We start from the raw sequence: 26,002 nt of genomic DNA, 5'->3' as shown, positions 1-26,002 counted from the left end.
TAACATGGGATATGCATGCATTTTCCATCCATGGGTACACTAAACAAAGGTAGTGAAGTTTAGACCAGATTGCCAGTTCTAAATGTCAAGCTAAGGAACATTTAAAATTTGTTGACATGTTTAATAGACAATGTCTTGGTGCTTTGGAGATATAAACTTTGTTACTTAATTTTTATTATGCAAAAAAATATTTGTTTTTCATGTTGGCAAATCAGTAGCAAAATGGTTACAATGTGGTTCCTGTGGAAATGCAGTTGTATCGCAAATTCATGGACATCTGTAATTTGAAAGTGACTCCAATTAATGAACTGGTAGTTTTTGCAATGAAGCTTTGTACCTTAATCCATAAGCACTATGCATGGGCGCTTGCTTTGGTGTTGTCACCCCTCATAGTCTGCATGCCGCCCCCTTGCCACCCCATAAAAAAAAATTCTAGATCCGCCCCTTTAAAGGATGTTTGTCTGATTATTAACTTAAGGGATAGTTCTCCCAGAAATTAATTTCTTTCATCATTTACTCAATCTCATGTTCTTCAAATCCCACATGACCTTCTGTCTTCCGTGGAACACAGTTATTTCTAGCAGAATGTTCAAGCTACTCTTTTCAATACTATGAAAGTGAAAGGTGACTACGGCTGTCAACCATTCCAAGGCAAGATTTTCAGTGAATAACTACTTAAATTTACAGCCTGATCTCATAAAATTTACGTGAACATGACAAAATGTTTGCAATTTCATTACTTGCGTGCTGTATTTCACATTTGGCTTCAGGTTTCCAGTGAGATATCCAGCTGGGGGTGCCAAAAGCAAGTAAAATGGTGTATTCAGATGTGGTTTTAAGGTGAATTTTGGATCTTTTTTTTTTTTTTTTTTTTTTTTTTTAAACACCCTAAAACTAACCTAAAACTTTTGCCTGAACCTAACAAATAGTGTTTTAAAATATAAATAAGACATTTAAAAAAGACATCCTAAAAAATCAATGCCTAAACTAAAACATTAGTGTTTTAAAATATAAATGAGAGATGTTAAAAATGCATCCTTACCTTATCAGTGTCTAAGTCTAAGCATTAGTGTTTTAAAATGCAGAAGCGAAATGAAAAAGCACATTTTCTGAAGCAAACACCTCATAATGTTATGTGTCACCTTGAGTTCATGACTGGAACCACGGTCCTCCAACTCTAAGTCCAACACCCTCTCAGGTGAGCTACCATGCAAGCTATTCATGTTGGAATAAGTGTATATATGTAGGTGAGTCTGTAATACAAGCATTAAAATGTATTGTTTTTCAAAAGATGTGTTTGAGTAAATGTGTGTAGATATCATAAAATAGCACATTTTAAGTAATAGAGAGAAAAAGAAGTATTTATAAAGTCATAATCAGCCATTAAATTCATGATTTGAGTGAAAGTGAATAAAACACGCAGTTGTTGTTGCACCTCTAGTGTTCATTTTACCTGAAAACTGCAGGGTACCTGGAGACACGGATAACATGTTTTGCAAAAATGTATGTAGAGTCACGTTTTCACTATGAGACCAGGTTATAAATTTAAGTCTGTTTCTCAACAAACTTTAATTATGACTACTTTAATTATGCTTTTAGGTGCTTTTATTGATAATTTTTTTAACTTGACAGCCCTTGGTCTCCATCCACTTTCATTGAATGCAATAGAGCAGTGTAAACATTCTCCTGCTGTGTTCCACAAAAAAATCTTGCAGGTTTGGAACAACTTGAGGGTGAATAAATGATGACTTAAAGTTCATTTTTGGCTTTAATATAAATCAACAAATATAGAAAAGTGTCTCACAAGCTTTCATGAAAACCACATGCATGCGGCCATAGCATGTAAATGCACTAACTTTTATTGTACGTTGACTCAATATAATGGTAGTCTCAAACTTCAAAATAAAGTATATTCTTAAATCCCCCTGTTATATTCTAGCTAAGGTTCAAATTGTTGTAGTTGTTTTGTAAATGTGTTTTATAAGGGTGTCTTTTTTTTTTTTTTTTCTGTACTGTATGCACCATTCTAGATTTTTCTCTCTCTGTTCCTACAGTCGCCATTGTTCTTATTCACTACAGCAGGCCACATAAAGGAGGTGAAAAGGTATAACGGAAGGAGAGGAAAAAAGAGAAAGATATTCTTTAGTGAGAAAAGACAACCGGCAGTCTTGTCATACAAGATCAGCAGTCTATTTTTCAGAGTCATGAGCACACAGCCTTAAAGTCAAAGACTGAATGGAAAGATTATCACTGGCTTTTGGTTTTCAATAATATGGAAATACTATATCCATGGATAATACAAGTGACTATCAGGGTATCAGTAAGCAAATAAAAATTTTGCATTCTAAAAAACACATATACACAGTCTTACTGTATATAAATCTGTTTGTTGTACACTCTGCTCTGCTGACGCCACTGCAACCAAAAATATTCTGCTTACCATCTGGAGCCTCATAAATTAAACTGCCACAGTCTAATTAGCCCTTTAATGTGGACCAAACTTAAATAAATATTCTAATGAGTGAGACTGCATTGAGACAGATGCAGGTCGACAAGTATTGAAATGAAGATCACCCTTTATTAAAGGACAGCTGCAGGGATGAGTCCTTTTCATCACTCTGTTTTGGGAAATAGAGGGCCAACTTTATTTTTACTCTGATTCTTTCACCCCTCTCAAAGATTCAGGAAGGGCCCATGTGGAGGTGGTGATATTTAGCCACCCTAAAGCAGTGAATATTTCAGAAAGCGGAGGGGTACAAATGTCAGGCTCTGGGAATAAATTTTGCTTGAAGAGATGCGAGATTTCAAATAAAGACATTGACATGATAATCCCAACAGACCTCTGGTCGATGGATATCATCCTGTTTTGCATAGCACAGAGGAATATGTGAATATTTAGGACTCTGATTTGAATATATAAAAATGAACTGGCCCTTTTTTGTGTCCAGCAGTTGGACACCATGTAAGATTTACTTGATTATACTTGATTAGTCATTAAATATAAATCATTCTCCTTACTATGTGAGAATATTCTGATATCACTGTCACTTGAGAAGCAGTTTGAGGGAATAAGGAGGCTTTTGTTTCAGAATGCAAATGACCGACAAGCCAGCAGATTTTGATCCGCCCACAGGGAAGTGGTTGTTTAAATGTGGTGATTGTGTTTCTGTGTGCAAATGTGTAGGGCATCTGCCTGTCAGTAGGTGCCACATCTGTCTCATATTACCATAAGGTCAACTTTAACATCCGCCGAGGCCAACAGACAGTGGGTAGCCAGCATTTTTTGTTCACTCAAATGGACTTAAATATAGCCGTCTCTCCTCACTTTTCTCTCACCCCTTCCCTTTCACCCTGCATGCCTGCTTTCTCTCTTGATACCTTTGTGATTTGGAGTAACTGGCTCTTCACGCTGAAAAACGTCCTGTGATTAATTATTTCAGCTGCATTGCACACGTTCTCGTCACCAGTTGCAGGGCTGACAGAAATGTTGTCATCTGTCATCTTAAAGAACTCAACTCTAAGTTAGTTTTGATTTGAATACATTTGGTCCAAATCTTCCCTGTCACCTGTTGCCTTTGGATAGCAACATGGCTGAAGCAGTGAATAGAAAATTGTTCACAAATAACTATCTTTAGCCTTGTTAAGGAAATGAGCTTGACACTGAGTTTTAAAAAACCTTTAAGAGGTCCAGGTAAGTTGCAACATATTTAATCAAATAAAATAATTGTGCAAAGAATAGCAAAGTATTATGTCCAAAGGTATGCCGTTTAATTAATTGAATTAATCGCAACTGATTGCATATATAGATATTTGTTAGAAAGCCCCTCAAATAATAATAATTCAATAAATATTGATTAAATACTTATAAATAGTTATATTTAAATCATTATAAATAATATATATATTATAAAAAATAATAATATAGATAATTAAAATGCATTACATCATTGTGGCACACGAATAAAGCATTAAAAAAGATGGTAACAATTTATAATAAGGTTCTATTTGTTAACATCAGTTAACAACTTTAGTTAACATGAACTAACAATGCACAATACTTTTACAGCTTTTATTAATCTTAGTTAAAGGAATAGTTCTTACCTTCAGGCCATCCAAGATATATCTGAGTTTCTTCATCATAACAGAATTTAAGACTATTAGGATTTCATTTCAGGCCTCCTCCTTTAAACAATGCAAGTGAATGTACTCCATTTTTTTGACAGTCCAAAATAACAATACTTATATACTTTTTAACTACAAATGTTCACTCCGTACATCTCTGTGAGGCTTTCTGCCTCCACATGGCACGTGACCTTACCAATGAGCTTATGTCATCCCTCTCATGAGCGTGTGTCACAGAGATGTACGGAAGTGAACATTTGTAGTTAAAAAGTATATAAAAATTGTTTTGTTTCTAAAAATAATCAATCATTTGGGTTCAGAAGAACTTTATTTGTTGACTGGAGTCATGTGGATTATTTTGATGCACCCTAAATATGCATTTTGGATCGTCAAAAAAATGGAGTACATTCACTTGCATTGTTTAAAGGAGGAGGCCTGAAATGAAATCCTAAAAATCTTCAATTCTCTTTTGATGAAGAAATTCAGATATATCTTGAATAGCCTGAGGGTGAGTAAATTGTAAGCAAATTTTCATTTTTGGGTGAATTATTTCTTTAATTTCAACATATACTAATACATTTCTCAGTGGTAAAGACGCTGGCTACCACCCCTGGAGCTCGCTAGCTCGCTAGTTCAAATCCCAGGGCATGCTGAGTGACTCCAGCCAGGTTTCCTAAGCAACCAAATTGGCCCGGTAGCTAGGGAGGGTAGAGCCACATGGGGTAACCTCCTCGTGGTTGCTATAATGTGGTTCATTCCCGTGGGACACGTGGTGAGTAGCCTTTGTGGTTGAGGGTGTACCAGGCAGTGATGCAGCCAGTCAGGATGTTCTCTACAGTGCTGGTGTAGAACCATGTGTGGATGTGGTAGTTCATTCAAACTTCCTCAGCCATCTCAGGAAGAAGAGGTGCTGGTGAGCCTTCTTCACAATGGCCTCCGATGGATGGACCATGTGAGTTCCTCTGTGATGTGGACACCTACTTACTGACATGACCACACAGTCATGTGTGTACAGGGAATACAGGAGTGGGCTGAGAACACAGCCCTGTAGGGCTCCAGTGTGGAGGATCAGTGATGAGGAGATGTTGCTGCCCATTCTAACCACCTGGCATCTGCTTGACAGGAAGTCCAGGATCCAGCTGCACAGTCAGCTGTATAAGCCCAGAGCCCGGAGTTTCTCATGAAGCTTGGAGGGCACTATGGTGTTGAATGCTGAGCTGTATCAGTATCGGCGTATATGTTTACTGTAGCGAATTACATTAAATGACTAATTTAGATCTTTGCATGCATTCTCCCATCATTATATGTAGGGAAACAGTATGTGTGAGCTAGGAATTAAATTAAACTGTCCTTATTCTACATTATTATGTATGGGAATTTATAATGGAATTAGTCACTTTTGACAACCATTATAAACAAGATAAATGACAAATAACTGGATTATTTTTCGGAATAAAATTCTCCACCATTAAAATCGTAATACAACGTCTCGTTGTATCCGCTCACAATTGCTATTATAAGGAATTAGCTTTAATAAGGGAATTATGATTAATTAACTTATTGGAGTAATATTATTCTCATGGCTTATTGAAAATAATATTACACATATTTAGGTACAGCTTTGAAGAGAAATCTTTTAAAAACAGGGATGAGATTATTTATCAAAATATACCACAGTCAAATTATCTTTAAAATGGAAATATGAATAATTAATCATAACTCGTTATAATTAATTATAAACATTTGGATCAGTTAATAGAATTAACTAGCTGCATTAACATTACAGTCAATTAATCTGTTCATCCAGCGAACACTCAGTATTGATTGTCTATCAACTCTCAGAAAGGATATTTTTCGTGGCCACAGAAAAATAACTCTTTCTTAGCATGTAGCTGTGATCAAATCGTTAAACTGACGTTGATTTACAAGCAGACCAGAATGAACTCGCAAGAATGTACACAAAAGCTTTATTTAACTAAATCACGAACACATAACTAATCTAAACAAACACATACACACAAATCACGCATACATGGGAAATGGAAAAGTGAAAGTGAATGAAACCAGAACAGAACAGGGGAAAGAAGCCATGACAAGAGTCATTTAACCATCTGAAAGAACCATCAGTTTCTTACTTCAAAGCATCTTTGTTAACAAAGGGGTTCACAGCTTATACTAAACCTCTGTTTAGTTAGTTAATTGTTATGGATGCAGTCTCAGGAGAAAGTCTTGTTGGTTCCTTGAGTCTATGGTGTTGAAGTTGCAATCAATTTCTTCCGTGCTGAATGAAGGATGATGATGAACTTGCGGTGTTAGTTTGACTTCGTTATGGTCGAGGAAGTTACACATGGCTTGATGTGTTAAAGCATGCCGGCCCGCGACCTCGCATTCGGACTGGGTGTTTCCGGTCCCACACGAGCAGCAAACATGAGCAGACGTGAGCAAGAGAGAGAGAGAGGGAGGTTACTCCAACAGTGCCCTTTAACTCCTGAGTGAGGTCACTCCTCTCGAGTTTGGCTTGACCAATGAGAAAGGTGCAATTTTCCAGCGGGAAAAGTTCCTTTGTTTGGAAGCTGACTCATTTGCATCATTGGAGTAAGCTAGCAGTTTGTGCCCCTTTATGCTCTGATTAATATAACAAGCATACAATGCATGCTATAAAGGGGTACTATACTCCAATGTTTAGGGCATCACATAAGGATTAATTTGATAGGAAGCATGATACCAAATAATTTTACATTATCTAGTGGTTCTGTCATAAAGCATGCACAAAACGGTATACAGTACAAAAGACACTATACGAGACAGTAATAATCATACACACATTGTCCTGAGGATATGTATGTTCATATGAGGTATGAGGTATCATGCTTCCTATCAAATTAATCCTTGTGTGATGCCCTAACCATTGGAGTATAGCACCCCCTTATAGCATGCATTGTATGCTTGTTATATTAATCAGAGCATAAAGGGGCACAAACTGCTAGCTGGAAAATTGCACCTTTCTCATTGGTCAAGCCAAGCTCGAGAGGAGTGACCTCACTCAGGAGTTAAAGGGCACTGTCGGAGTGACCTCCCTTATTTCCTCTCTCCTCTCTCTCTCTTCCCTCTTTCTCCCTTCTACTCATGGTTGCTGCTCGTGTGGGACTGGAAACACCCGGTCCGACCATGAGGTCGCGGGCCAGCAGGCCTTAACACATTAAGCCATGTGTAACTTCCTCGACCATAACGGAGTCAAACTAACACTGCAAGTTCATCATAATTTCTTCATTCAACACGGAAGAAATTGATAGCAACTTCAACACCATCGACTCAATGAACCATCAAGACTTTCTCCTGAGACTGCATCCGGGCGCTCTGTCAACCGCCGAGGCATTGCAAGTATCGTACAATTAACTAACTAAACAGAGGTTTAGTATAAGCTGTGAACCTCTTTGTTAACAAAGGTGCTTTGAAGTAAGAAACTGATGGTTCTTTCAGATGGTTAAATGACTCTTTTCATAGCTTCATTCCTCTGTTCTGTTCCTGTTTCATTCACTTTCACTTTTCCATTTCCCATGTATGCGTGATTTGTGTGTATGTGTTTGTTTAGATTAGTTATGTGTTCGTGATTTAGTTAAATAAAGCTTTTGTGTACATTCTTGCGAGTTCATTCTGGTCTGGTTGTAAATCAACGTCAATTTAATGATTTGATCACAGCTACATGCTAAGAAAGAGTCATTTTTCTGTGGCACGAAAAATATCCTTTCTGAGAGTTGACAGACGATCAATACTGAGTGTTTGCTGGACGAACAGATTAATTGATTGTAATGTTAATTCAGCTACATCAAGTTAATTCTATTAACTGATCCAAATGTTTATAATTAATTATAACGAGTTATGATTAATTATTCATATTTCCATTTTAAAGAATTTGACTGTGGTATATTCTGATAAATAATCTCATCCCTGTTTTTAAAAGATTTCGCTTCAAAGCTGTACCTAAATATGTGTAATATTATTTTCAATAAGCCATGAGAATAATATTACTCCAATAAGTGAATTAATCATAATTTCCTTATTAAAGCTAATTCCTTACAATAGAAATTGTGAGCAAAGATCTAATTAGTCATTTAATGTAATTTGCTACATAAATGTAACGGCGCAATGCTCAAATATTTAGTAGTGCATACATTTTGGCTTAGTGCCCATTTACGCCACAACTAGGATAAGTTGTAACGTATGTATAGCTGGTGCAACCGGCCCCCGATATTTATTTAGCTTTTAATTTATTCTTTATTTAAATGGACAGCATTTTACTGATACTAAACAGTACTACTGATGTTTATTTAGCTATTTATTTTATTTGAATTTATTATTTATTTTAATGGTCAGCAATTGACTGATACTTAACATACAGTACTGATTTTTGTTTTATTCTATTTATTCTTTATTTAAATGGTCAGCAATTGACTTAAACTAAACATACAGTACTGATGTTTATTAAGCTATTTATTGTATTTGTATTTATTCTTTATTTTCTCAGTGTTCATTTCTAGAATTTGTTGAAAATGTGTAATAATAATGTCAAATATTCTTTAATAAAAATATTTGTTTAAGAAAGCAGCCTTCTGAGTACCTTTGCATAGTCATATCGGTGCAAAATCGGTGAACAATCCACATAGAAAAGGTCTGTTTTCATTCCAGCTCAAAAATTAGCTATATCGGCCACCATATCGGTAATCTGTGAATTTTCCCCCTCTAAAATCGGTATCAGTCTCAAAAATCCCATATCAGTCAGACTCTAGACAGTAGTGATAATGATAAAATGGAGCAATAATCATTTTGTGATCATATATTGCAACCTGGTCTCATAGTGAAAACGTGACTCTATAAACATTTTTGCAAAACTTGTTATACGTATCTCCAGGTACAATGCCCTGCAGTTTCCAGGTGAAATGAGCACTAGAGTGTTTTGTTCCCTTTCACACAAATCACAACTTCAATGGCTGATTATGACTTTATAAATATTTATTTTTCTCTCTATTACTCAGACCCTGCTATTTTATGATATCGACACACTTTTACTCAAACACTTTTTTGAAAAACAATACATTTTCATGCTTGTATTACAGACACACCTAAATATATATACTTATTCCAACGTGATTAGCTTGTGCGGTATCTTACCTGATAGGGTGTTGGACTTAGAGTCGGAGTACCGTGGTTCCATCCAGCCATAAACTCAAGCTAAAACATGACATTAAAGAGTCATAGAAGCTGCACAAACTGATGTGTTTGGTTCAGAAAGTGTGATTTTTCATTTTGCTTCAGCATTTAAAACACTAATTGTTAGGGTCCATGCATTGATTTGGTAAGGATGTCTTTTTTAAACGTCTCATTTATATTTTAAAACACTATTGGTTAGGTTCAGGCAAAAGTTTTAAGTTAAAAAACATCCATCCAAAATTCACCTTAAAACCGCATCTGAATATTATACCATTGTATTTGCTTTTGGCACACCCAGCTGGACATCTCACTGGAAACCTGTAGCCAAACGTAATATACAGTTCAATAAAGTTTGAATTGCAAAAATGTTGTCATGTTCACGTTAATTTCATGAAATCAGGCTGATATATTGAGTCTCAGATAGATGCACTTGTGATCACCATCTCTTGTCTTTTCTATAAGCACCAATACTGCCAATACTATACTAAAGGCAAAGCGCAGTAATATTTTGTCAAAATCAAGTTATGTCTGAAATCATGTCTCTTAGACAATGATCTGTCAGAGAAACTGGATTGAGAAAACTGCAGTATCTATAAATTCCACACTGAAACCTAGTAACTCAGGCCATTTTTCTCAGTTTCAGTGTTGCCATAGTTACTGCATTTTGCTTTTGTAGGGCAGTATAGTTTCTTTAAAGGACCTCTCATTTTGTTCTGAGGCACCCTAACACTCTCTCTCTCTCTCTCTCTCTCTCTCTCTCTCTCTCTCTTTTAGTGCAACTCTATTAAATCTAATCGTGAAGTAACTAGCACATGGAGCTCCAATAACACTTTCTCACCTCACTAATACACATGTGATTCTGAAAATTTGAGTTGTTATTTCAGTGTCAAGATGTACTGTATTATATAGTGTTTTTTATTCAAATCATTAGAATGTATCTAATAGGTTTTATTTGCCTGTTTCTGGAGGAATCTTTTTAATATATTGGCTGGTGAAAGAACAGCATTTGTTGCCGATCTATTATTTCTTTTTTTCAGTTTGCGTGATATGGTGTTGAGTTGTCTCTGATCTCTCAATAGGGAACTCGAGCATAGCTCCAACGATGGCTGATAGAAGATTCTGCGATTTTAGAGATTTTGTAAAACTGTTGTGTGTGTGTGGGCAGGTTTAAGTGGTTTACGGGGACTTTTTTTAGGTTACAAACTGGTAATAACAGGGGTATTATGCTATAAATGTGGTTTATGAGGACATTTCTAGTGTCCCCATAATTCAAATCGCTTAAAAAATCATACTAAACGATGTTTTATTGAAAATGTAAAAATGCAGAACGTTTTGTGCAAGTTTTTGTGAGGGTTAGGTTTAGGGGTAGGGTTAGGGGATAGAATCTGTAGTTCGTACAGTATAAAAATCATTATGTCTATGGATGGAGAGTCCTCATAATGATAGCTGCACCAACGTGTGTGTGTGTGTGTGTGTGTGTGTGTGTGTGTGTGTGTGTGTGTGTGTGTGTGTGTGTGTGTGTGTGTGTGTGTGTGTGTGTGTTTTATTTATGGTGATATTTCCCTTGATTTGCCTGGATGCTTGTCCTTCATGGGGCGATTTTACTATTCATCTCATGTATGCTCCAGTCCATACATGCATAGGTCAAGAATTTATTGATGAATTGTGTGTAAGAGGCAAGGATCAATATTTGCCTCATTTTAATCCCATGATTCTGACAGACAGAAAGACATATATCTGGAGGTTGTATTTTCTCTTTATTGTCTAGCAGTTCAAATGCATAAATAACCTTTGAATGAGTTCTTAACACTGAATCAGAAATAATCAATAAGCCTTTGATGACAGAGAGTCATTTGGACTGTCCTCGTTGTTTGCCAGAGGAACAAGTTATATTTTAGTGTTTTTCCCTTAAAATTTGGCTTTAGAGCAACCACAGTCAAACTGCTTATTAAGTCTTTAGTTGTCGCATCTCCCTCTCTTTTTCGCTCTCTCATGCAAACACTCTTTAGATGTAATGGTATATTGCCATCTGGCGTTATACGTGGGTAGTGTGTTTTTTGAGTCTTGTCACCGTTTAGACGTGTGTCTGTGCAGCATTTCTGCATGTGTAGGATTGTGTGCAGTCACACCTGCATGTCATTTTGTACTGTATTCAAAATTAAATGATAGTTTATTAGTAAGTAAGTCTTGTGCATGCGTTTGTGCTACTTTGTTTAGTTATTTATGTGTAACATCTCCACTTATTGTTTATCTCAATAAAAGCTGTCAGGATGGTAGGGCATGTGGGCAGAATCCAAATGGAGCCCAGCGATTTGCCCAGTGGCACATTTTAGGTGGTGTTTATGTGCTGAAACTGGCAGAGTGCTGAGCTGCTTGTCTGCGCTGATGAGTTGATACATGATTGCTCACACCATGGGCTTTCTGGCTCACCTCAGAAATGCGTTTGGGTCAGTTTAAAACTCGTATTGTACTCATGGAGCTTTAGTACTCTCTTTCAGTGTGGATGTGAATTTGGGGTCTGGTGTTGCTTACATTGTGGGGAACTTCACAAGGAAAATTGCCTAATAAAGGGATGAAATAATGTGCTGATGAAAATGTTAGAATGCAGAAAGTTTTCTGTGAGGGTTAGATGTAGGGGGGTAGGGGTATGGTTAGGGTTTGAAAGAGAGGTCTAATGAATCTGATTATTGTCTTAGACTATGTGCCTATGTTTTATTTCAGGTGTGTGTGAATGCACAGACTTTACCACCGGCCCCTATTGTGAACGTTGCCAGAATGGTTACTATGGCAATTCATTGACTGGCAGCCCAGGTGACTGCTTACCTTGTCCTTGTCCGGATCGCACCACCTGCGCCCAGGTACCAGAGACGGAGGATGTGGTTTGTACCAACTGCCCAGTTGGCCAGAGGGGTGAGTTACAGTCAATTTATTTACCATTTACAAATTCTGAAACACAAACACTCAGCCCAACATTAAATTATTTGCATTTTGTTAATGGATTTTAATTCATTCCAAGGTGTAAGGTGTGAATTGTGTGAGGATAGTTTCTATGGCAACCCGCTCGGCTGGAGTGGTGAACTGCAGCTGTGTGTGAGGTGTGAGTGTAATGGGAACGTGGATCCCAACGCAGTGGGTGTGTGCGATCATGTGACTGGACACTGTCTGAAATGCCGGGGTCATACTACCGGGGACCATTGTGAAAAATGCAGACCGGGTTACTATGGAAACGCTTTGGCCAATGAACTCAGCCCAGAGCACAAGTGCAAACGTGAGTGTAATTAATGACATGAACGTGGCACAAAATGAAGACATTTGACTGATAGCCTTTTGACTTTCGTTGCATATACACCAATCAGCCACAACATTAAAACCACCTGCCTAATATTGTGTAGGTCCCCTCGTGCCACCAAAACAGTGCCAACCCACCCCATTCTGAGATGCTATTCTTCTCACCACAATTGTACAGAGTGATTATCTGAGTTACAGTGGACTTTGTCAGTCTGAACCAGTCTGGCCATTCTCTGTTGACCTTTCTCATCAACAAGGCATTTCTGTCCACAGAACTGCCACCCACTGAATGTTTTTTGTTTTTGGCACCATTCGGAGTAAATTCTAGAGACTGTTGTGCGTGAAAATCACAGGAGATCAGCAGTTACAGAAATACTCAAAGCAGCCCATCTGGCACCAACAATCATGCCACGGTTCAAATCACTGAGATCAAATTTTTCCCCATTCTGATGGTTGATGTGAGCATAAAACTGAAGCTCCTGTCCCATATCTGCATGATTTTATTCACTGCACTGCTGCCACATGACTGGCAGATTAGATAATCGCATGGATGATAGTTGGTGCCAGATGGGCTGGTTTGAGTATTTCTGTAATTGCTGATCTCCTGGGATTTTCACACACAACAGTCTCTAGAATTTACTCAGAATTGTGCCAAAAACAAAAAACATCCAGTGAGCAGCAGTTCTGTGGACTGAAATGCCTTGTTGATGAGAAAGGTCAACAGTGAATGGCCAGACTAGTTCAAACTGACAAAGTCTACGGTAACTCAGATAACCGCTCTGTACAATTGTGGTGAGAAGAAAAGTAACTCAGAATGCTATTCTGAGATGCGGGTTGGCGCTGTTTTGGCAGCACGAGGGTGACTTACACAACATTAGGCAGGTGGTTTTAATGTTGTGGCTGATTGGTGTATGTGTATGAACACAACATAATACTCCTTATCAAAACTACATTAATACCTTCTTTAAAAAAAATTAAACTCACGCTCAGTCTCAAAGTACGATATCAGTCCTGATTTTTTAGGACAGCTCATTGAAGACTGGCAAATTAGATTGGCTATATACTTTTAGCCTTTTTATTTTCAAACTGTATTTTCTTTTGTATTGAATGTTCCATTTCTGTTTTTTTGTTTGTTTTTTATGAACTTTCTTAAACAAAAATAGGTTGTGTAAGTGTGTTTTTGTATTTCTTTCTCTCAGCTTGTGCATGTAACATGGCTGGGACATCAGGATCAATGAATGAATGCCACCCAGATACAGGAAATTGTGTTTGCCTGAGTCATGTGACAGGAAGGGACCCTCCATCTTTTAAATGATTATTTAGGTTTTTCAATAATTTCAAGGAGTTATCTTCATCAACAAAATATACCATTCTGGTTCCTTTTAAATTCTGTAGGTGTAACTGCAATCCCATTGGCTCCTCTTCTTCCATATGTCATCCAGTCACAGGCCAGTGCATGTGTCGAACAGGTGTGGAGGGGAAGTCGTGTGACACTTGTCGAGTGGGCTTCTTTGGTTTCTCATCTAGAGGCTGCAGAGGTACCAAAAATCCTGGCTTTTCAGAGCCTGTCGTTTAGTGAACACATCATTACATATTTACTTAATGGCTTGCCAGTGCGTTTAAATCAATGTGTTTTACTGTGAATTGAGGTCCATAGAGGTACATTATAATGATCACACTTTCATTTTTGATGCAATATTACAAAACTTATTTTTACATAATTTTGCTCATTATGTCCTATTACCTACAGTATATCAAGTTATGTAAAATGTTTGTCCATTTCTCATTGTCTGCATTTAGCATGTAATTGTGACCCCATGGGCTCCACCTCTATGCAGTGCCATGACAATGGGACGTGTTCTTGTCGCCAGGGGTTTGTTGGTTATAAGTGTGACAAGTGTGAACTTAACTACTATCAGAACCACCTGACCCACCAATGTGAGGAGTGCCCTGTGTGCTACAGTCTCATCAGAGACCAGGTGAGCCTAGAGAGAGAGATCAACCTTTACAGGGTTTCCACTGTCATAAGAAACCTAAAAATATCAGGGAATTATTTAAATAATGATTTCCAAGCCTGGAAAAAGTAATGGGGAAAGTCAGGGAAATTTCTAAAGTATACATTTTTCTAGTTATGCCTAGCTCAAAGTATTTCATTGCTCTTTATATGTTCGATTACATTTCTATAAAATAATTTTTAGAAATCCTTATCCAGTAGTGACAAGCAACTGGAAAAGTCATGGAAAAGTTATGGAAATTCTTTGCTGAAAAGGAACTATAGTCGCTTTTCCACTAATAGGCTCAACGGTTCTCATTGTGAAACTGTTCCATTCCGGGCCAGTTAGCATGGTTATCGTTTCTTTTTCCACTGTGGTGCTATAAAATCAGGATAAGAACGTACGTATGCAGCGCAGCCACATGCGTCTTTCTCTCTCGAACTGGCATCTTCGGCCCCCCTTATCTCGTTCTCCTGTTGCTCTTCTGATTCAGCACCAGTCGTGCACCCTCACGGCTCGGCCACACCCTCCTCCTCATCACACTCCTCCCCCGCCTGATTCAGGTCGGGGTGCCACTGGTCTGACTAACTCCCTCCACACTCTGTCGCCCAGCCCTCCACCACTCCTCCCCTTCTGATGGACAACAGCTCGCGGATGGCAGCGAGCCCTCCGGCTCTCGGTGGCCAGCAGCGAACCCTCCGTCCCCAGGCAGATGGCCGCGGCTGCTCCTTTGGTGGACGGCAGTGGCGAGGATTCCGTGACAATGCATCCCTCCTCCTTCCTGGGTTTTGGTACCACTGTAACAGGTAAAGGTGGGCAAGGAGGAGGCAGGAACCTGCTGATAAATTTTACTAAATTTTAAAACATAAATTTTAATTGTAAAACTCAACTTAAAACAACATAAAACATAATACAAACAGACACACACAACGCGGCCATATGCGTCTCTCTCTATCTCTCTCGAACTGGCAACTCTGGCTCCTCTTTATCTCGCTCTCCCACTGATCATCTGATTCAGAGCTGGCCATGCACCCTCACAGAATGGCCCCGCCCTCCTCCTCATCACACTGTAACAAATGCAACAGTTGGCGATGCCGTGAGAGGTAAACAATGGAGTGAGTGCACTATGGGGGATTATCACATATTCCAGTTTTTAGGACTGCTTTTCCCCCTGGTTTTTACTCTGCAAAAGCACAAGAAAGACATTTCCCATGTCAAAAAAAGGAAAGCAGAGAGAAAAAGGCACGGGTTACCATCATATGCTGAGGGAATGTGTATGCCACCAGACATTTACATTTAGTCATTTAGCAGATGCTTTTATCCAAAGCGACTTACAAATAAGGAACATACAAAACAATTTGTCACACAAAAGTCAACCATATCTGCAGTATCGTACTGCGAAGTTCTCAAAGTGGCTGGAGTAGTATAGAAGTTAGCGTAAGAGGGTGCTGTTCCATTGGCTGTCCTAAAATCCAGAGTCAGTGCCTTGAGTTTGATGCTGGCAGGTACTGGTAGCCAGTGGAGTGAATTTCAGAGTAAGATGATGTGAGCCCTCTTTGGCTGGTTGAACATCAGATGCCTTGCTGCATTTTGGACCATCAGAAGTGTCTTAGTCATGCTAGCTGGAAGGCCGGCCAACTGGGCATTACAGTAGTCTATTCTTGAAATGACCAGAGCTTGGACCAGGAGCTGTGTAGCATATTCAGACAGGAAAGGTCTTGATGTTGTAAAGCGCAGACCTCCAAGAAGAGATGAGATGTGGGCAGTGAAGTTAAGTTAGTCATTGACCACCACTCCCAGGTTCCGGGCTATCCTAGTTGGTGTAAGTGTAGTTGAAGCAAGATGAGTACTGAGGTTGTGGTCAAAAGATGGGTTGACTGCGATCACAGGGAGTTCTGTCTTGGCAAGGTTGAGCAGACGCAAGCACACAGAAAGGTAAAAGTTCTCAGAATGTCTAAACAGGGCGTTTATTGACAAAATATTATATGAGTAATGTATTGATATATTATATGAATTTTAATGAGATAATGAGCGTAATCTACCTCCCTGCCAAAAAAGGTTTTAGAAAAATAATGTAGAAACGGATTACATGTAATCTGAATTACATAATCAGATTACAAAAATTGTTAATAATTTATTGATCATCCTAATCATTCTCTTTTTCAATCTCTTAAGTCTTTGAATGTTTTCGGAAGGGGGGGGGGTGGTTATGTGTGTTGCACTCAGAAGTGATTCTCGCTACTAGCTGGCCAGCTGAAGATGGAACGGTCTACCTCAGCATTTAACCACTGGATCTATAAAGATCATTTATAAGGATGAAATTACACCAATGGTGTACAGATCACACATTGAACTTAATTGCTTTGAAGGATCTAGTGGATTCCATCTCTAAGGGTCCTGCACGCAGGGTACACAATAGTTCAACTGTAAAATGAGCAGCAATATGAAACAAAGCCCATCACTCTACTGCTGCTGATGCAGTGGAGTTCACTCTATTTGATTGTAAGATTGTGTATGTGTGTGAGTAACACAATAATCACTTTGTGTGACATAACACGCTCTCTAAAGCCTAAACCCTCCTGTGGTTAAATGATACTCATTAGTCATCTAAAATGCACTCTTCAACCTCTGTGTCACTCTCAAAATGCTGATTTACCTACAGTGTAGCACTGAGGCTAAACTTTCAAGCTACCATCTGCGCTTCCCATTCAAGTATGTTTTCTTTTTTTTTTTTTTTTTTTTTCACATATAAACAAAATAAGAATACTAAGCTGTGCAGGATTAGTTTCCCTATTGAGACTGCAATAACTTTTGCTTGTCAGGTGGTATGTAAACAGAAAACTATTGAAAAAAGAGTTACCCACTCTTCCAACCCTGAGTTATGAACATTTCAATACCACCTGACTTATTGCCAGCTGATTTGGAAGGAATGAGAGTACAGATGATATGGACCTATGTCTTTGGTTTATAGGGAGATGGAGGTTGAGAACAGGGATGAGACTTTTGAGTTCCCATGCTGAGAAATCATAATGTTTTAATGAATATGCTGTAATGCTACAATAACAACATGCGTTTGTTATTATTGTTTTGAATACATTGCCTCTTCTCCCAATATACAGAGGTGACTCATTCTGTACCCTAACAGTTTAGGTTAAAATAAACACTTTTTTTTACCCAGTTGCTCTCCCACAAAAATGAGAAATGTTATTTAGTTATGTAATGGCTGCTCAGGTGAATTAAAAGGTTGATAATTACTTGTTATCTCACCCACTCACTAAACTCTTTTACTCAAAGATGTTTCCTTCACATCTTACTGTGGCAGGACTACTGGTTGTTCATAATGGATAGGTGATAATGCATGGATAGGTGATAATGTGAGGGTTGATTTTACCTCTGCCCTTTAAATCATAGTTCAAAGCTCGATGGGTTTCAAGGTTATAAGGTGTGATGAATCACAGCACTTGTCTGGTGCTGTGTGGGTTTCTAAGCATGTTTACTTAAATTGTAAATTAGTATTCTGTATAAACGTTTTATATATATATATATATATATATACAGGGTTGGGGAGTAACGAAATACATGTAACGGGATTACGTATTTAAAATACAAAATATAAGTAACTGTATTCCACTACAGTTACAATTTAAATCATTGGTATTTAGAGTATAGTTACATTCGAAAAGTATTTTGATTTTTGAAGAGATTACTGAAGAGATTATTTTGCATTTTTTTGTCATTTGTTTCATTTAATATTTAGTCCTTTCAGATGGAAAACATTTATATATATATATATATATATATATATATATATAAATGATGCGACCCAAAGTGCATTTGAACAGCAGTGAAACACTTTCTTATGATGTGTGACATTCATATGAGCAGACAGAGAAGTAAGTTTGAAGTAAGTTTGGAGCACAAGAAATAGAAATAAACCTTGTGTAAATTGTCAGCTTTACGCTAAGCTAAAATGCTATTTCTAGCCATTTTACACGCACATGTTACCAGGCACGATCATATTTTTTTATCAGAAAATTCACATTGGATCATAATTTCTTTTTTTCTAGTAAGCCCTTTGATATTAGGGCACAAATCGTATTCTTGATAATAATATTTGTATTGTTTTCCTGTAAAAAATATCTAAAAATCCTTAAAACAAGATCAATTTTATTTATCTTGTTTTAGAAACAATACTGCATGAGATATTTAGGTTTTTCAGAGAATGTATTTTTAACATGTGTATTTTGTTTTATTGTACTGGTAGAGTTTTTATAGTCAAAACAAGTGAAAAAATCTACCAGTGCTGAAGAAGTAATCCAAAGTATTTAGAATATGTTACTGACCTTGAGTAATCTAACGGAATACATTACAAATTACATTTTACAGCATGTATTGTGTAATCTGTAATGGAATACATTTCAAAAGTAACCCTCCCAACCCTGTATATTATATATATATTTAAAATGAAGACTAAAAAGAGTGCTTTCATTTTTCTTATCTATTGTTTTCACGTGTGTACAGGCCATTAAACTGAAAACCAAACTACAGGAGTTGGAGATGCTGCTCTCCAGCTATGACTGCAATAGATTCAGTAGCCAGTATCGTGGACGCCTGCATTACTGGCGCCAGCAGCACAGGCACCAACATAACGGCCTGGACAATCACATACAAAAGGACCAGGATGAAGACTATCTGCCCAATGCCTTGGAGGACCTCCTTGCTATTCAAGGTGAAAAGCTCTTAAACAAAAGTCCTTAAAATGAAGTATTGAATGCCTGAATTGAAGTATTGAATTAAATTGACAGATGGACAGACGGACATTTTGGACAATAAACAGCATACACATTACAATAGATAGACAAAAAAAATAAGAATGAACATAGACTAGAGAATACCTTACACAATACATTCTACAGGTTCTTCACAATATGCACAGTGTGTACAAAAATTACAAAAATTACCTATAGAATATGTAATATAATGAACAGTGATTCACAGAATGCATCAATTGGACATGCATCTATTGTGTAATGCATAGCATTGCATCAAGAACATTTGTGCAAGCCAGCACCAATAATAATTGAATATAAATTCCACAGAAACTAATTTACATCCTGGTTCACCAAACATTACATGCAAGTGCATTTGTGGAGGATCCGCAGCAAATTGTGCCTCCATTTAATTGTTATTGCTTTTGCCAGTCTTAAAACTAACGGTCATTTTGTTGGAAGCAAACTGCTGATGCAACACTGATGTTCCTTCTTTTGATGCAGAGGCTCGTGAGGCCTTCATTAAGCAGTTCTCACAGCTGGAAACATCTGCACAGACCTTACAGCTACAGCTGCGTAGCATTGCAGTGGCAATGAACTGCAACCTCACGGAGAGTGGAGAGGAATCAGTGGAAGAAAAAACTCAGAGGGGTGAAAATGAGTGTCAAGAGCTTGTTGACACATTATCTGCTGCTCTTAATATGCAGAGTCGGCTTCAGATGATGACTCTTGAACTTAACAGCATGGTGAGTCTGCGCAGATCAGTTTATTGAATTTCTAAACCATCTGGGCACAGAACATTTTAATGGAGGCTTTTTATGTGCTTTTCATCAAAATCTTTTTCTCAGGTTATCCCCTCTGTAATCCCAAAAGAAACAAACAAATGGAATGCCATCGTGAACGAATCTGAAGTGCTTGTGAAAAGGTTGGTAGAAGGAATTACAGTTGTTGAACATGAATCAACCAGGGCAGCTTCTTTCCTTGCATTAATATGCTAGTCAAACCAATTAAAGTGATAGTTCATCAAAAAATGAAAATTCTCTTATCATTTACTCACCTTCATGCCATTCCAGATGTAAATGACTTTCTTTCTTCAGCAGAACACAAACAAAGATTTTTAGAAAAATAGATCAGCTCGGTAGGCCCATACAATGCAAGTGACTAGTGATCAGACCTTTGTAGCTCCAAAAATCACATAAAGGAAATATAAAAGTAATCCATATGAATCCAGCATTTAAATTAATATCTTTAAAAGCAATATAAAATGTGTGGGTGAGAATCAGAACAATATTTAAGTCCTTTTTTACTCTAAATCTCCACTTTAACTTTCACTTTCAGATGTGAAAGTGAAACTAAACAGGCACCACGTGTGACTTTCAGATGTGAAAGTGAAAGTGGAGCTTTAGAGTAAAAAAAGACTTACATTTTGATCTGTTTCTCACCCACACCTATTATATTGCTTCTGAAGATATGGATTTAACCACTGGAGTCTTATGGATTACTTTTATGTTTCTTTTATGTGATTTTTGGAGATACAAAGGTTTGATCACCATTCACTTGAATTGTATGGACCTACAGAGCTGAAATATTCTTCTAAAATTTTGTTTGTGTTCTGCTGAAGAAAGAGAGTCATACACATCTGGGATGGCATGAGAGTGAGTAATTTGTGGGTGAATTATGCCTTTGAGAAATTAAAGGTGCTCTCAGTAATTTTTTGTTTATGTTGTGCTGGCCAATTTGGTAGATGTCATGGGCTTATTCTGACATATAGCGGCATGGATGCAGCATCATGCAAAAGCAATTGTTTTTGGTTACCAGTGCCATTGTAGAAATGTTCTATTCACACTCAGTCTGTGCACACTATTCACACTCAGAGATAAGGTGAATAGTATTCGGCTGGTGTTATGATTTTACATGTCAGCCCCCATGAGGCATGCCGCTCCATGTGAAATAAAACAGCTTTTATTACGCCACTGATATGAATGAGTCTTCATCTCATGGAAGTGTACACGATTTTAAACAGATATTTCGAAAGTACTTTTCATTTCTTTAGAGGAAAAATATTTTTTTAATGAGGAAAACATTACTGAGTGCACCTTTAAGTATTCTCACTTATGGGTATAATAAAAACTATTTAATAATATTGTATGTATTTACAGTGTAATGCAGCTGAACTGGATATAATGAAGTCATCATGAATTTAAGTGAACTGGGTCTGTGTGCCTATCAAGACTTTATTGTGATTCAATGTTTTTGATGGAGTAAAGATTATTTTTTAAATTAAAATGATTTTTCTTTTAACAGTCATACAGACACAGCAGTTCGTATAGAACAGATAGCAAAAGATGCCTTAAAAATGGCTGGCAAAGCTTATTCTCAGCTGAATGCTCTACTAGAAGACAACTCAGCAGAGTCTCATGTACAGGATCTCACAGAGAAGTGAGTGACATTGTGTTTGTGTCTGTATCAAACTATCAAGTGAATTGTGTGTACTTTGTTTATTGAACCTTAACAGCTCATTTTAAATGTCGCTGTCTATCTATTTAAATCTATCTCTTTTTTTTCTTCCTCTCAGACTGGAAGAGATGCAGCAGTTGAAGGAGAATCTGACTCTTGAGGTTAATGAGACTTTAGCGACACACCTGTCACTTCAGGAGCAGAATACTGAGATAGCTGCCATTTTACAGAACCTCACCACTTCACTATCAGAACTACACAGGATGGATGCCAATTTCACCCACACAGCAGAGGAGACCAATATGACATCTTCCTCACAAATGCTTAATCAAACAAATGTCACAGCAAGCCAGGATCCAAAACTCTCACAGGTTTGTCCATGCAGTCTGGATTACTATTCTTACATTAATTCACTAATAATTGTTAAACATGCATTCATTTTTACATCATTAAAATCTCATACATACAGAATTGATTTACAGTTAGACATAAATTAGACCACAATAGGATGACACTAGCGGTTTGTTGTCACCATTAGGCATATACTGTATTATACCACAACTAACCGCAATAGTCATCAAGCATTCATAAACCTTAATTTATGGTCTAATTATGTATGTTTAAGTTATGTTAAGGCATTAGGCTGAGTTTTCTTTGTATGGCCTAAATTTTAAAGGTCATAATCTGAATATGAAAATTGCATTCGAGAAAAATATTTTGAACCAGATTTACAATTTCAGAGCGAGGACCTGATGAACAGAACAGCAGAGTTGGACATTTCAGTCCAGTCCAAAGAGCATCTGGTAAATAAGACAAGACAGGAAATTCAGCCTCATGTGGACAGTGCAGAAAAACACATGAAAAAAGTTCAAGAGGCCAATCAGGTGAGCCTTTTCACAATATCAAAAAAGTACCAAAAGGTACCATTGTATTACCATGTTTTTATATGATACCATGCTACTACCATGTTTCTTTGAAGTACAGTACATTGGAGTAACATGTTAATACCATGATATACGAATATGGTAATCAATTAGTACCATGGTATCACCATCTGATGCCATTACTGCACCATCGTACTGGCAATGTATTTTTTTGTAAGGGAAACAATAAGAGGAGTAGCAGTTCTTTCATCCTGTGAATGTTAGCACCTCCTGCCAGTCAGTCTGGTGGGTGATGTTAAAGCATGAGGAAAATAGTGAAAGCAGATTCAAAGGTGACAATTTCCTGCTAAAAGACAGTGTAATGAGACACACCTTTTGTCTTTTATCTAAAGCTGATGGCTGTTGTTGAGGGATTTAAGGTGTCAGCCGTCTCCTCCGTGGTGACAGGGAAAGATGTGGAGGCAGAGATCATTTCTCTGCATAAAGGTCTAGAAGGTAACTATCCTTTTTTTTAAATATTTTCTATGTTGATACATGGACTCCTTTTTCCAACTGTGACACTCATGTGACCATGCTAGTTACACCTTCATGTGGTATACTGTAGATTGTATAGTGTTTTAAACCGCATACATTTTGTGTGTGATTAAAAGGGAAAACATTCATAAAAACACAGAAGAACATGTTTTTATTTTGTGAAATTATATACAAGGTCACACTTTATATTAGGTGGCCTTAACTACTATGTACTAACATTAAATACATACAAGACTATGTATTTACTGTGTAACTACATGTTGTTCTGCAAAATTCCCACATTTGCTGCTACTGAGGTTGAGGTACGGGTAGGTTTAGAAGTAAGGTTAGGGTTAGGATTAGGGGTTAGAGTTAGGTTTTGGGGTAAGGGTTGGGTTAGGGGTAAAGTTAACAGTGTAACTACAAATGTAATTACAATGCAACAAAATGCATATACAGAATTGTGGTTCATGGAAACCTGGCTGAGTGAAGTCATTCCGGACAGCGCATTACATCTACCGGGCTTCCAGCTTTTCAGACCGGATCGCACCGCGGAGTTCACGGAGAAAAGGAGAGGCGGTGGAACGTGTTTTTATATCAATTAATGTTGGTGTACAGATGTGACATCGCTGAAGAAGATGTGCTCTCCTAATTTAGAAGTGCTCTTCATAAACTGTAAGCCTTTCTACTCACCGTGGGAGTTTTCCTCGTATATTCTTGTGAGTGTTTATATTCCTCCACACACGTGTGTGAGCGCAGTGCTGCAACAGCTGGCTGTTCACATCACAGACATGGAGCAACAATACCCAGACTCACTTATTATTATTCTTGGAGATTTTAACAAGGCAAATCTCACACGTGAACTGCCCAAATACAGACAGTACATTACATGCTCCACCAGAGACATACACTGGATCATTGCTACACAACAATAAAGGATGCATTTCGCTATGTAACTCGAGCAGCTTTGGGACTCTCTGATCACTGTCTGGTTCATCTTCTTCCAATCTACAGGCTGAAACTAAAATCAGCTAAACCTGTAGTAAGGACTGTAAAGCGATGGACAAATGAAGCCGAGCTGGAACTACTAGCCTGCTTTGACTGCACTGATTGGAGTGTTTTTAAGGCTGTAGCCACACATCTGGACGAGCTCACAGATACTGTGACATCATATATCAGTTTCTGTGAAGATATCTGCATTCCTACTAGGATTTATTTAACATACACCAATGACAAACAAGCTTACAAACAGTTTACAGCAAAACTCAGGCAACTTCGTCAGGCCAAAGAGGACGCTTACAGAAGTGGAGATAAAATCTTGTACAATCAGGCCAAAAACAGACTGACAAGGAGATTAGTGTGGCTAAAAGAAGCTATTCTGAAAAGCTGAAAAAACAGTTTTCAGCTAACGACCCTGCATCAGTGTGGAGAGGCCTGAAAGACTTTACTAACTACAAGACAACATCCCCCCATACTGTAGGGAATCAACAGCTGGCTGATGACCTGAATGTGTTTTACTGTAGATTTGAAAAGCCCAGTCATACACCCCACACCCGCTCCGACCTTCACAGCACACAAACATTTACATCTCCTGCAACCACCCTCCTCCCCTCTCCTGCTGCTCAACCTGCACTTAAGATCTGTGAAGAGGATGTGTGCCAGGCTTCCGGAAACTGAAGACAATAAAAGCACAGGGCCCAGATGGTGTTTCACCCACTTATCTAAAATCCTGTGCTGACCAGCTGGCCCCCATCTTCACACAGATCACTGGAGCAGTGTGAAGTTCCCTGCTGCTTCAAATGCTCCACAATCATCCTTGTCCCAAAGAAACCCAAAATCACTGGACTTAATGACCTTTGCCAGGTGAGGAAGTTTAACCTGCCACAGGCGCTGCTGATACAGTTCTACTCGCACTCATTGAGTCTGTCCTCTGCACTTCTATAACTGTCTGGTTTGGTTGAGCTACCAAGTCAGACATCAAAGGCTAGTTCGGACTGCTGAGAGGATTATTGGCTCCCCTACCCACCCTGTTAGAACTGTACACATCCAGAGTGACGAAAAGGGCTGGTAAATTCACTCTTGACCCAATTCACCCAGCACACTTCCTTTTCAAACTGTTGCCCTCTGGCCGGCGCTACAGAACACTGAGCACCAGAACAGCCAGGCACAGGAACAGTTTTTTCCCTCAGGCCATCCACCTCATGAACAGTTAAAACTGCCCCCAAATACTTTCCTTTTGTCAATACAACCATGTGCAATATTCAATCCATCCATTCCTATTTATATCCATATTTCATTTATATTCTTTAACATATCCTACCTCTTCTTCAATACATTACATCACCTGCACATAACTGCATATTTGTATATAAAATATTAGACATTATTAGACAACATTATTGCTCTATTGTATATTTCTCTCTTTTCTCTCTGTTATATCTTATTTTTTATTTTTACTGTATGTCACTATATGTATATATGTTTAAATGTATACAGTATTTTTGTATGTATGTATGTATATATGGTTGCATTCTCTTTACACTGGAAGCTTCTGTCACCATGACAAATTCCTTGTGTGTGTAAGTATACTTGGCAGTAAAGCTCATTCTGATTCTGATTCTGAATAAGTACATTGTATCAAATGGTTAAGTACATAGTAGTTAAGGCCACTAAACATAAAGTTGCTCCCATTAAACCTCTAACATTATAGAAAGTAATCTGTGTTAAACAAATATCTGGACATTTCTGGGACTGAGGTAAATAGCAA

The 26,002-nt window shown here is 37.9% G+C and overlaps 1 protein-coding gene across 1 annotated transcript in view; it reads left to right on the top strand.

Moving 5' to 3' along the window:
• LOC127440120 (laminin subunit gamma-3-like) overlaps positions 1-26,002 on the top strand; it is a 166,260-nt gene that overhangs the window by 134,641 nt on the left and 5,617 nt on the right. Inside the window, exons 13-24 of the mRNA XM_051696522.1 lie at positions 12,052-12,240; positions 12,347-12,598; positions 13,818-13,908; positions 14,015-14,156; positions 14,457-14,597; positions 19,134-19,341; positions 19,886-20,127; positions 20,230-20,306; positions 21,686-21,820; positions 21,957-22,209; positions 22,579-22,722; positions 23,115-23,217. Of these exons, the coding sequence (XP_051552482.1) occupies positions 12,052-12,240; positions 12,347-12,598; positions 13,818-13,908; positions 14,015-14,156; positions 14,457-14,597; positions 19,134-19,341; positions 19,886-20,127; positions 20,230-20,306; positions 21,686-21,820; positions 21,957-22,209; positions 22,579-22,722; positions 23,115-23,217 (1,977 nt within the window). The remainder of the gene's footprint in view (positions 1-12,051; positions 12,241-12,346; positions 12,599-13,817; positions 13,909-14,014; positions 14,157-14,456; positions 14,598-19,133; positions 19,342-19,885; positions 20,128-20,229; positions 20,307-21,685; positions 21,821-21,956; positions 22,210-22,578; positions 22,723-23,114; positions 23,218-26,002) is intronic.

This window comes from Myxocyprinus asiaticus, chromosome 4, assembly GCF_019703515.2.
Source record: "Myxocyprinus asiaticus isolate MX2 ecotype Aquarium Trade chromosome 4, UBuf_Myxa_2, whole genome shotgun sequence".
NCBI classification, from domain to species: Eukaryota; Metazoa; Chordata; class Actinopteri; order Cypriniformes; family Catostomidae; genus Myxocyprinus; species Myxocyprinus asiaticus.
The sequence above is the reverse complement of the archived record's forward strand: the minus strand, read 5'-3'. Positions and strand labels throughout refer to the sequence as shown.